The sequence below is a fragment of the Coregonus lavaretus genome (genome assembly GCF_964263955.1).
Source record: "Coregonus lavaretus genome assembly, chromosome: 7".
Lineage (NCBI taxonomy): Eukaryota > Metazoa > Chordata > Actinopteri > Salmoniformes > Salmonidae > Coregonus > Coregonus lavaretus.
In genome coordinates, this window is record NC_139994.1 from 33283810 (window position 1) to 33297154 (window position 13345).

General features: G+C 43.1%; 1 protein-coding gene across 1 annotated transcript in view; it reads right to left on the reverse strand.

Annotated features, from left to right (window-relative positions):
- Positions 1–318: 318 nt before the first annotated feature.
- The window catches only part of LOC311132239 (dolichyl-diphosphooligosaccharide--protein glycosyltransferase subunit STT3B-like), an 86286-nt gene continuing 73259 nt past the window's right edge, over positions 319–13345 (reverse strand). The window contains exons 8-16 of the mRNA XM_084165469.1: positions 12882–12930; positions 12302–12456; positions 10095–10306; positions 7653–7840; positions 4400–4571; positions 3889–4062; positions 3319–3432; positions 2484–2690; positions 319–2228 (exon numbers count right to left, since the gene is read on the reverse strand). Of these exons, the coding sequence (XP_084021595.1) occupies positions 2154–2228; positions 2484–2690; positions 3319–3432; positions 3889–4062; positions 4400–4571; positions 7653–7840; positions 10095–10306; positions 12302–12456; positions 12882–12930 (1346 nt within the window). The 3' untranslated portion in view covers positions 319–2153. The remainder of the gene's footprint in view (positions 2229–2483; positions 2691–3318; positions 3433–3888; positions 4063–4399; positions 4572–7652; positions 7841–10094; positions 10307–12301; positions 12457–12881; positions 12931–13345) is intronic.

Genomic DNA, 13345 nt, shown 5'->3' on the forward strand with positions numbered 1-13345 from the left:
GCCTGTTATAGAATATTAGAGATATTTCCATATAAAGGTATTTATGTGCCTTGGGTTTTAGAATGTATTTCTATTGTATTGCACTTCTAAAAAGTGGCCTTGTATTCCCGTCTCACTGAATACATGCGTTTCCTGGAATTGACTGAAGCCTCTGAGCAACTTAGTAAAAGCAGCCTGCCTCCAAAGCAAAAAAAAAACCCTAATATATCATGTTCCAAAGATACTTTTTGACAGGGCCTCAGGCAAACACCTAACAATGATCAATTGATAGTAACACATCAATTGGGAAAGCGAATAATTTGAGGACCACTTCTTACACAAACTTGAACCTTTTATTTACTCTACATTTAAACATGATAATTTAAAAATGTTAACTTGGAAGGTGAGGGGGACCAGGGTTGTTAGATCAAAATAACATAAATGTAGTGGTGGGGCAGAGAGAGGAAGAGGAGGAGTTGGAGAACCCAGAAAAGGAGAAAGGAACTAGTCCACCATCCCCAATAAAAACAGACAAAATAAAGAAAACAAGATGACAATAATAGGGGAAAACAACGTGAATACTTTCTATATCACATTAAGGCTTAATCCAAACCATTTGTCTTCTCACACACATTGACATTGTGGGAAAAAAAATCTCTGATATGAGCTGTTTTTTAACATCATGTAAATAAATGAGTTTCTCAAGATTGTGTTTGAGCAAGGTCGATATCGCGTCGTATGGAGGGCCGTTAAGTGAAAGCAGTGACACAATGCAGTCTTTCTCAGAGAATATCAAGGGACAGAACAAAGCAATTTGTATATCCAAAGAAAGGTGAAATAACATCACTTCTGTGTTTACAGGAAAATGAGTATCAAACGAAATGTGGTAAATTGTTGAGTGACTGAAGATGTCAATTGTCAACGATAAAAAAAGCCCTCTGTATTTCCTATAAAGGTTATCATGTGTAGACTGTCTTTGATGTGTCACCTTTTTTCCCCACAAACACCCACACTTGAGTGCACACATACGATCCTTCAGTGTTCAACACAGATTTTGAATTCACAACGGGCCCAGTACAGTGTTATCAGAGGGCACCACCCCTTTGTCCACTCACTTGCAGCCATCTTGAGATTTAGCACTTCAGCTTTCCTCCATTACCCTACGTATCAACTCAACAGCATTAACATGTGTATGTGGACAGGCAACAATGACTATGAGAAGACAGATGGACATACTAACGTGGTGATAAAGAGACCAGCGATGAGGCACTAGGCTCACGGACTAGAACGCGCCCCTTGCGGGGTTGAGGCCTCATTAATAATCACTACTTTTTACATAGAATTGCTTTAAAAAATGTAACCTAGCAGCAGAATATACAATCTAAGCAATTTTTCAAGGGGGCAAGTTCTTAAAAATTCACATTCTTTTAAAACAAAATCTCAAGTCCCTCCTAACGAGAATGATCTGCTGCCATAAAAAACATCACTAAAAAGGAAAGAGGAAATCATCTGCGTATTTAAAAATCACCACAATAATCCAATATATTATAACCCTTTTAGACATTTTCTTTACATAACATATTTACATATTAGGCCTTTTATTTTCTAAAGAATTGTCTCGGTAACAACAAATTAGAGCCAAACAACAAAATAATGATAAAAAGTAACCATCATCAAAAGTAAATCAGCTGTGCCTAGACAGTGGAATTCCTCCATACCATATACCATCGTCTGTACATGCGTCAGGAACATGTCCTTAATTCCAACATTCCTCACGTTTAAGGAGCTAAATCAAGGGCTCTTTGGTGCAATTGCTCCCAGCCTCCTCAGTTTCCTTTCTCTTTGTTTTGTCCCCATTTCTAGAATAACAGTTAAATGTACCACAAAATGTACGCTCACCCCGGTTTCAGCAGCTCTGTGCCTTGTCACACATTCAACTACAAAGAAAAAAAAGAGCATGACAAAAGGTCCTCTGGATAAAATGGACAAAGGTTCTGGGGCTAGCCAGATATGACACTTCACCCTCCCCACCACACGGGTGCTGCGCTCAGAGGACTAGCCCATCGAGGCTATGTGCTCACATTCCAGACAATGGCCGTTGTTCTTTTTCATTGGTAGAGTTTTCTTTGCTAGTTGAATTTTTTTGTATGTTTTTTATGTTGTGTCCATCTTCATTATTTCTTGTTTAGTTTCTTGCCTTTCTTCAGGACCAGCTTATTCCTGATGTGTCCTCGCTTCCTCTTAGCAGTCTGTGCAATAAAACAAACTTAATTTACAATTCAATTTACAATTGGCAATTTGTTCATATATATCTACTAATCTGAATTTGAGCACACACATTAACTGTTAAAATAAAAGTGAGTTGGCTCACATTTTATGAACATTTCCTTTTGGTGGCTAAAATTTGAGAAGAAATAATCATATGTAAACTCACTATACCAGTATCATATAATGTCTTACATTCATTAGCACAATGAATGCTGAGAGACATTGAAGCCTCGTACCTTTTTGGAGGTGTACTTCTGCCTGGGCACAATGCTGCGGAGCTTGTGCTCCAGCGGCTCCCTGTTCTCCAGCTTCTTCACCTTGTAGATGCGCACCAGCCAGTGCTCCGAGGTGAACGCCTCCTCCAGGTGCTTGAACTTGATGTCCTTGTTGCCGATCTCGGCATTGCGGGTGCGGTCGAACCCAGGCGGTGTCCGGAAGTCCAGCTGAGAGATAAGGATAGCAGTAGGTGGGGGTTGAGGGTGTTGACGAGGGCAGCTACTGACTGAGCTCAGCTAAAGTGAGTATGGTACTTGTATAAAGGTTGATTCTACCTTCACACAAGTGTTGTTCTCATCTTACTTCATTTCCCTGCTCTTTTAAATCTGTACATCACTTCACCTATCCCTCCCTCCCTCTACCCTCCTCATCTCGTTTTCTGTCCTTCCGGTCTTGTTTTGTCCTTGTCACTTCCTCTTCCACAAAACCAATCTCTGTTCCCTTGCCTTTACCATGCTCTGAACCTGTCTCTCCATCTCCTCTATGGGTTAAGACAGCTATGAGACAGAGCTTTGCTTGGCTGCCTGTCTGTGGACCCTACTGACGCAGCCCACTGATCCTTCCTCCTCTTCACTGAGCTGCTGGCCAGACAACACGCAGCTCGCCATAAGTACCTGGCAGCTCTTCTCTCTCATATCTCGTATGTACCTGCCAGAGCCTGTGCATTTGAGCGCTTCCCCTCCCACCTTCATCCCTCCTCACGCTTCTGTCAGCACGTCCTTAAGCCCCTCTCTTGTCCGTCACTCAGTGCTTATTGTAGCCTACTTTTGCGTCAAGTATTTCACCACCGCTCACCTGCATCTCGCCGAAGCGGTAGTAGGACATCTTGTACATAAGGCAGTTGAGCAGGATGGGCGAGCCGGCCTTGTCCACACGGAACTCTCCCTGAGGGGTGAAGTAGTCACTCTCCTGAAGGGCACATGGGCACGAGGAGTGAAGGAGCGTGAGACACTTCCCACATTTCTTCAAGGATACTGACATCATCAAATAGCAGAGACTGAACTTAATAAAAACTTAAATACTTTGCCAAATTGCCATCTATGATATGATGTAGTCTTACAACCCTCAATTGTTCAGTTCATCTCTGATATTCAAAATCACATGCAAAATAAAGATATTTACAAATCTGCATTGGATACTTTGTCCAACGACCTCAAGTGTCATTGAAGAAAATAAACATTGCTAGGAACAGCAATGTCCTTGGGTTTACCCAGACTGATGAATTACTGGATTGCTCAAATCTAAGTGTTTACCCAGGTTCATCAGCATAACAAAAGGATCATAAATAGGAGTGGATGAAGGTCCTTCTGTATCGTGAGGCATCGGTGAACCTAACTTGGCAGTCTCAAGATACCAGGCACTCACCCGAATGTCCTTGGGATGCTCTCCCTCTGCTATCCTGACCATCCACAGGAACTTGTTGATGTCATCGCCTGAGTAACCAATCACACCCCCGAAGATGATCAGCACGTAGTCGACGTCCAGACTCCTCATGATCTCGTACGCTGCACTCTCATTGGACGACATGGCTTTGCCCACCTACAGAGGAGAGAAGGAAGAACGGGAGTTTGTAGAGAGGAGAGAGAGAGAGCAGAGGAAAAAAGAGATGCAGGGAGATAGAGATGGTGGGAAAATGAGAGGGAGAGATAAGACTCCAATAAAGTAAGTACTCGCTTTTCAAAGTTGTGCTGGCCCTGGGAAAATCAATCAAGGCCTAAGAGCAAAATTAATCCCACACACATTATTGCAGCTCCTACAAGTGAATGTATTAAATTAATTGATAAGAGTTACTTTACTTTGGAGAATGAGGTCTGAGTTGAGTCGTAATCCTCAAACCTCCCAGTGCCCCCTTTTGATATTGTGTTGTGTGACTCACCAGTGCTATATGACTGTTATTCCATGTGTTGTTGTCCACTAGCGTGGTTCGATTAGCCATGCCTGCTATCTGGTAGCCATAATCCCACCAAGACATAACCCTCGCATGCTCGTCTGTGTTCTGCCTCAGCCAATAGTAAGCCTCCCTGAAGTCATCCAGGATGTTCCTCGTCCTATGGGGAGTGACAGAGTTGAAGAGTTACGGGAATGACTAACAGGAATGACGGTAACAGGAATGACAGCCAGGCAACCATAGGTTTGGTAACTTACAGTTGAAGTTGGAAGTTTACATACACTTAGGTTGGAGTCATTAAAACTCGTTTTTCAACCACTCCACACATTTCTTGTTAACAAACTATAGTTTTGGCAAGTCGGTTAGGACATATACTTTGTGCATGACACAAGTAATTTTTCCAACAATTGTTTACAGACAGATTATTTCACTTATAATTCACTGTATCACAATTCCAGTGGGTCAGAAGTTTACATACACTAAGTTGACTGTGCCTTTAAACAGCTTGGAAAATTCCAGAAAATTATGTAATGGCTTTAGAAGCTTCTGATAGGCTAATGGACATCATTTGAGTCAATTGGAGGTGTACCTGTGGATGCATTTCAAGGCCTACCTTCAAACTCAGTGCCTCTTTGCTTGATATCATGGGAAAATCAAAAGAAATCAGCCAAGACCTCAGAAAAAGAATTGTAGACCTCCACAAGTCTGGTTCATCCTTGGGAGCAATTTACAAACGCCTGAAGGTACCACATCCATCTGTACAAACAATAGTACGCAAGTATAAACACCATAGGACCACGCAGCCGTCATACCGCTCAGGAAGGAGACGCGATCTGTCTCCTAGAGATGAACGTACTTTGATGCAAATCAATCCCAGAACAACAGCAAAGGACCTTGTGAAGATGCTGGAGGAAACCGGTACCAAAGTATCTATATCCACAGTAAAACGAGTCCTATATCGACATAACCTGAAAGGCCGCTCAGCAAGGAAGAAGCCACTGCTCCAAAACCGCCATATAAAAGCCAGACTATGGTTTGCAACTGCACATGGGGACAAAGATCGTACTTTTTGGAGAAATGTCCTCTGGTCTGATGAAACAAAAATAGAACTGTTTGGCTATAATGACCATCGTTATGTTTGGAGGAAAAGGGGGGTAAATTGCAAGCCGAAGAACACCATCTCAACCGTGAAGCACGGGGGTGGCAGCATCATACTGTGGGGGTGCTTTGCTGCAGGAGGGACTGGTGCACTTCACAAAATAGATGGCATCATGAGGAAGGAAAATTATGTGGATATTAATATGCCATTTAGCAGACGCTTTTATCCAGAGCGACTTACAGTCATGCGTGCATACATTTTTTTTTGTGTATGGGTGGTCCCGGGGATCGAACCCACTACCTTAGCGTTACAAGCGCCGTGCCCTACCAGCTGAGCTACAGAGGACCACATATATTTTCTGTGATATATTGAAGCAACATCTCAAGACATCAGTCAGGAAGTTAAAGCTTGGTCGTAAACGGGTCTTCCAAATGGACAATGACCCCAAGCATACTTCCAAAGTTGTGGCAAAATGGCTTAAGGACAACAAAGTCAAGGTATTGGAGTGGCTATCACAAAGACCTGACCTCAATCCTATAGAAAATGTGTGGGCAGAACTGAAAAAGCGTGTGCGAGCAAGGAGGCCTACCAACCTAACTCAGTTACACCAGCTCTGTCAGGAAGAATGGGCCAAAATTCACCCAACTTATTGTGGGAAGCTTGTGGAAGGCTACCCGAAACGTTTGACCCAAGTTAAACAATTGGAAGGCAATGCTACCAAATACTAATTGAGTGTATGTAAACTTCTGACCCACTGGGAATGTGATGAAAGAAATAAAAGCTGAAATAAATCATTCTCTACTATTATTCTGATATTTCACATTCTTAAAATAAAGTGGTGATCCTAACTGACCTAAGACAGGGAATTTTTACTAGGATTAAATGTCAGGAATTGTGAAAAACTGAGTTTAAATGTATTTGGCTAAGATGTATGTAAACTTCCAACTTCAACTGTATTATGTGATCCTATGAGACAGGGAGTCACGGCAATTACAGCCCATTCTATTGTACCCACCAATGTTCCCTCAAATTTTTTCAGCACTGAGCAAATTTCAGGTCTGCTGAGAGCAAACTTGAAAGTTGTGAAAATTCTGTGCAACTTCTAGCACGCGTTTACTGTGAACACTGAGGCTTTAAGTTCCAGTTTTAAGTGGCCATGTAGGCTACTGTGGCTATTTGATCATAATGTAGACCTACCAGAGTGGCCTAAAACAATGGAGAAAATGCATCCCATAACATTTTAACATGGAAATAGCTGTTCTATCATTCAGCCTACAGTAGCAGCCAATGTGTGGTGTTCAATGTAGGCCTACATTCCATGAGACTTTTGGAAAAAAACAAAACATGCAGGGCTTAACATTAACCTGTTTATCCACTTGTCCTTCAGACAAGGAGGTGACTGAAAATGTTGTGTTTGATGCAAGAAACCATTTTACAAAATAAAATGCATTATTATTCCCATACCATTACTAGAGAGAATCAGACCAATTATGCTACCCTCTGCCTATTGGCTACTTAGCTTATTCAAGCATGTCTCAAAATACAACACTGCCCCTTTAAGACAAAAAAAAAAAAAGCACTTTACCAGACTATTTTCAAAGATGTCTAGAAATGTACACTTTTTGTGGCCTTGTAGGAAGCAATCACTCCCCCATTGCTGACCACAAATGATCTATAACTGGGCTAATAACTCACTAACTAGCAAAGGATATGAACAAAATGTTCACACGTGGCTACATGCAGCTCTTGCTTGATGAAATATGACTGTGCATGCCCTTTTAACATTTTTGTGGGTATGTGAGAGAGAGAAGGTGTGTCTGCGCATTTGTACCCAATGTGTGTCAATGCATGTGCGTGTGTGAATACACATACATACGCAGAAAGACATGTGGAGCTATGCTTGTATGCATGGAGTGTAATATGTGAGTCTACATTCTACAAGTAGACATTATTTAACTGCATGGTAGTTTGTCCTGTGTGGCTCAAATCGGCAGAGCATGGCACTTGCAACGCCAAAGGTTGTGGGTTCGATTCCCATTGGGGCCACCCATGCATAAAGATGTATGCACGCATGACTAAGACGTTTTGGATAACAGCGTCTGCTAAGTGTCTAGCATATATTATTATATTACTTGTCCTTACCCATCGTTGTTGTAGGAGGCCAGCACCACACTAGGACTGGAGTAGGCGTTGCTGGTGACCCATGTGCAGTGGACTGCGAACATCATGAGCAGCATCAACATCAGCATGGTCACTATGCTTTTGATGTTGGGGCCCAGCCCCTCCTCTGCCTTCTCCTGCTCAGACACATGCTTACGCACCTTTCCTGCCTGCAGAGGGAGACAAACACACACACACACACCACATCAACACTGGCCCACTAAACAGAGAGTATCAGAGAGTTGCAATACAAACAGAGTGAAATTGGTCATTATTTTGTAACTCCTTACAGGAATATGTATATTGGCTAAATACAGGTAACTGTCAAAATAAAGGAAACACCAACATACAGTGTCTTAATAGGGCGTTGGGCCACCACGAGCCAGAACAGCTTCAATAACCTTGGCATAGATTCTACAAGTGTCCGGAACTTTATTGGAGGGATGCGACATCAGTCTCCCATGACAAATTCCATAATTTGGTGTTTTGTTGATGGTGGTGGAAAACATTGTCTCAGGTGCCGCTCCAGAATCTCGCATAAGTGTTCAATTGGGTTGAGATCTGGTGACAGACGGCCATGGTTTACATCATTTTCATGCTCATCAAGCCATTCAGTGACTACTCGTGCCCTGTGGATGGGGGCATTGTCATCTCAGCATTCAATATAATTTGTATCCCTCATTTACTCAAGTGTTTCCTTTATTTTGGCAGTTACCTGTAGGCGTCAAATGGAATTAACGGCTAAGGGTTCACATTGTGAGAGCAGGCCTACAAGGCGAGGGCAGTAGGTGAATCTCAATTGGTATTGCTTGACTCATCGCGTCCTCTCCTGCTTTTGAAAAAAGTCAAAGGTAATCGAGGAGCGGAAACGTGGAACTAAATGCGCTTGTATGACATGACACTTATAAATAAAAAGTAGTGTACTATATACATAGGTCAAATTAAATGAGATGCGCATGGTAATTTGTTGTATGGCTACTTCAGGAATATGAACCCATCACAGCCAGAAAATGAATTTATTCTGTAATGGTTCTGAAAATAAAAATAGATAAAGGTAACTGCCAAAATAAACACTTGAGTAAAGGAAGGATACAAAGTATATTGAAAGCAGGTGCTTCCACACAAGGAAGCATGGCATCGCATCCCACCAATAGAGTTCCACACACTTGTAGAATCTATCCCAAGGTGCATTGAAGCTGTTCTGCTTGTGGTGGCCATAAGGCACTTTATGTTACCTGTAGATTCCTATGTCTAATTAATTTAGATTCCAAAATTAAAAATAGATTTTCTCACCAAAGGCAAATGGCTGCTTCTTGTTATTATGTTTTTATGAATAAGCGTGTCATCATATCCCCCATTTGCACAAAATACTTAGGCCTACTTGCAATACAATAACATAAAACTTCAATTAAACGCTGTCTCAAATAGCTGCCTGTCCCCTTTAAAATTTCTGCAAATAAACGCCTGTTTCAAATAAACGCTGGGTGTAAATGAATTGTTTACGATGTAATCATGAATTACTTACGAAGTTAAATGTTTGATTTGTTACATTAAATAATTCATTAATGACTCAAAACAATTATGGCAATCATCCTTTTTTATCACCAGTAAGAAACTGCTAGCCATTGGCTGCTAACACCTGAGAACTGCTAGCTAAATGACAAGCACAAAACAGTCAACTTCAGGAGTACAGACCACTGAGGTATAATGAGGACTAGAAACTGTGTCTAAGATGTCCAACAGTTTTTTTCAAGGTAATCTACTCACGTTCAAATACGCCGATTCATGGACAGTCTATATCTTTGTTGCATCCGGTTTATATGGACCAACATCACATGCGCACTAGGGGAGCCATTACGTCATCCAAAAACATGGCAGACATTGGATGAATATAAAATGTTAATATCTTCGTCTTTGAGTGATAAAATAAAAAATAAAAATCGGCCTCAGCGACAATTCTTTGAATAATTTGATGGAGGTTTTGTGCACCCAGGCCCCTTGATACAGACCCACAGAAATAGCCAGAGCGCCCTCTAGTGGCAAAAGTAAGAACAGCCAAAAATGCAGTCCCAGGCATACTAAGATAAGTGTGAAAACACAGTGCAGAAATGGATTAAAATACTGAAAGTGAGTGGGCCTCCCGAGTGGCGCAGCAGTCTAAGGCACTGCATCGCAGTGCTAGAGGCGTTACTACAGACCCGGGTTCATTCCTGGGCTGTAGCCGGGAGTCCCATAGGACGACGCACAATTGGCCCAGCATCGTCCGGGTTAGGGGAGGGTTGGCCGGGGGGGGCATCGCGCCTTAGCGACTCCTTGTGGTGTGCCGGGTGCCTGGTATTTCGAAATATACCGTTTATACCGTATACCGGGGTATCGCCCAAGCCTACTTATGAATACAGGCCCTGGACCGTGACTCCTCCTAACCTTGTCATAGAGGTTCCCTGAGCTCCTTTTGTCATCCTCGTCACTGCTGTCCTCTATTGGAGGGTTCTCCCTCTTCATGTCGTCCCCCAGGTAGTGCTCGAACACACTGGAGAAGGCGATGGCCGACAGCATGCACACCACCGGTGTCAGAGTCAGCATCAGGCGCACCATCACCCCAGCAAAGTAGACTGCGCTGATGGCATAGAGAGCCACTGGGGGGCAGGAGAGAGGCAGGAAAGGTTAAAGGCCGGTTAATTCATCTACAGTGCATTCGGAAAGTATCCAGACCCCTTGACTTTGTCCACATTTTGTTACGTTATAGCCTTATTCTAAAATGTATTTTTATTTTTTTAAATAATTCTACACACAATACCCCCTAATTACAAATAAAAAACAGAAATACCTTATTTACATAAGTATTCAGACCCTTTGTTATGAGACTCAAAATGTATCTCAGGTGCATCCTGTTTCCATTGATCATCCTTGAGATGTATCTACAACTTGATTGGAGTCCTGTGGTAAATTCTGTTGATTGGACAATATTTGGAAAGGCACACACCTGTCTATATAAGGTCCCACAGTTGATAGTGCATGTCAGAGCAAAAACCAAGCCATGAGGTCGAAGGAATTGTCCGTAGAGCTCCGAGACAGGATTGTGTCGAGGCATAGATCTGAGGAAGGGTACCGAAACGTTTCTGCAGCCGCCCGGCCAAACTGAGTAATCGGGGGAGAAGGGTCTTGGTTAGAGAGGTTTTCAAGAACCCGATGGTCACTCTGACAGAGCTCCAGAGTTCCTCTGTGGAGATGGGAGAACCATCCAAAAGGACAACCATCGCTGCAGCACTCCACCAAATCAGGCCTTTTTGGTAGAGTGGCCAGACGGAAGCCACTCCTCAGTAAAATGCACATGACAGCCCGCTTGGAGTTTGCCAAAAGGCACCTAAAGACTCTCAGACCATGAGAAACAAGATTATCGGATCTGATGAAACCAAGATTGAACTCTTTGGCCTGAATGCCAAGCGTTACGTCTGGAGGAAACCTGGCACCATCCCTACGGTGAAGCATGATGGTGGCAGCATCATGCTCTGGGGATGCTTTCCAGCGGCAGGGACCGGGAGACTAGTCAGGATTGAGGATAAGATGAACGGAGCAAAGTACAGAGAGATCCTTGATGAAAACCTGCTCCAGAGCACTCAGGACCTCAGACTGGGGTGAAGGTTCACCTTCCAACAGGACAACGACACCAAGCACACAGCCAAGACAACGCAGTAGTGGCTTCGGCACAAGTCTCTGAATGTCCTTGAGTGGCTCAGCCAGAGCACAGACTTGAATCCGATCGAACATCTCTGGAGAGACCTGAATATAGCTTTGCAGCGACACTCCCCATCCAACCTGACAGAGCTTGTGAAGATTTGCACAGAAGAATGGGAGAAACTCCCCAAATACAGGTGTGCCAAGCTTGTTGCGTCATACCCAAGAAGACTTGAGGCTGTAATCACTGCCAAAGGTGCTTGAACAAAGTACTGAGTAAAGGGTCTGACATTTCAAAAAAACAAATCAATCAATTTATTTTTATTTATTTTTCTCTGGGGGAATGGATCAGCTTAATATTGCAGATAGATTGTATCTTCTATCAATGTAATTGTCTGCATCACTTCCAATCCCCCATATTTTTTTTATCTATATATACACTCCCCTTTATTACTTTTCAACCCCACCATCCTTTCCCTACTTGGAGTAAATTAGTGAACAACAATTTAATCAATTTTTGAATAAGGCTGTAACGTAACAAAAGGTGGAAAAAGTCCTGGAGTATGAATACTTTCCGAATGCAATGCATGTCAAAAGTGCACGGTGCACAACTCAGGTCCTCGTGGGTGTTCTTTAAATCTGAGAGACTGATTTAGAGCTGGGTTAACATATGTGTAGGTTCTTGGAGCAATCAATGGCAGTTTTCCTTTAAGTGCAAGGGAAAAACAGAAACCAGCTCAAGCATAGCCCCTCCTGCACTGGAGCAGTGTGATTCTGTTCTGCATTCCCTCTTCCAGTACACCTTCTAGGAACAGGTGTGTACAGTATATCAATAACATGAGGACGTCCTTGCTATAATGTATATTGCTCTCAAATCACCATATTCCCCTCTAAATATTCAGACGTATTCAAATTATATATGTATGTATGTTGTGTTTTAACGAGCCCCAGTTTACCAAAGACGCGCTCGTCGTTGATATTCTTGACGCAGAACCAGAGACCTGCTGGGAAGGTGCAGACCAGGATGTGGAGGTCGAAGAAGAACGACACCCAGGTGGTGGGCTGGTGCTCCGACACTGACGCGATGATCGGGATATGGATCTTAGCGTAGCTGGAGAGGGAGAGAGGGAGAGAGGGGGAGAGAGGGGGAGAGGGGGAGAGGGGGAGAGAGAGAGGGAGGGAGAGAGGGAGAGAGGGAGAGAGGGGGAGAGGGGGAGAGGGGGAGAGGGAGAGAGAGAGAGAGAGAGGGGGGAAGAGTGAAGATAGAAGAGAAACATCTGGTACTTCAGGGAAGATAAAGATTCAAGAAACCGCCTCAAAGGGAATGTAAAGGGAGAGAAAGTGCGGTGCTGTCAGCAAACAAACCGATTGATCGTTGCTTAATGCAGACATGCTGCAGTTCATGTACAGAATGTAGTCCAAGCGTGTTTGGGAAGAAAAAGACTGCTCGCATTTCCTTTGAGACTAAGCCCTTTCGCAGCGCACACATTCAATTAAACAAATGTTTCATCGATAGGAAAGGTTAGCAGTGCTTACCCGGTGTCCCACAGCGAGTAGAATCGCCCACTCCACGGAGCGATGTAACCTAAATGAACAAACACAATCAATACACAAGATTGGGAACTTGAACACACACTAGTGTCATTTCATTAGTGGTTATTATGCAGACTTGTTGGCGTATGGTTGAAACTGGTATGTATGTTTGTTTGTGACAGTATAAGGTGGTATGGGTAGTGTACAGATATATTGACAAAGTGAATAGGGACCCTTTGGTGCAGGGCCATTCAATTCTGGTCCTCAAGAACCGAAACACTTCAGGTTTTCACTGTCGCCCATGCTAAACAGGGACAGATTCCAACATGGGACACTAGATAAGTGCAATTAACTACGAGGTAGAAACAAAAAAAACTAAACAGTTTTGGCCTCCCAGGACAGGAATTAAATAGCCCTGTTTTAGTGGGTCAGGCGTCTGTTCAGCAGTAGGGCATATGTGGGTCGGG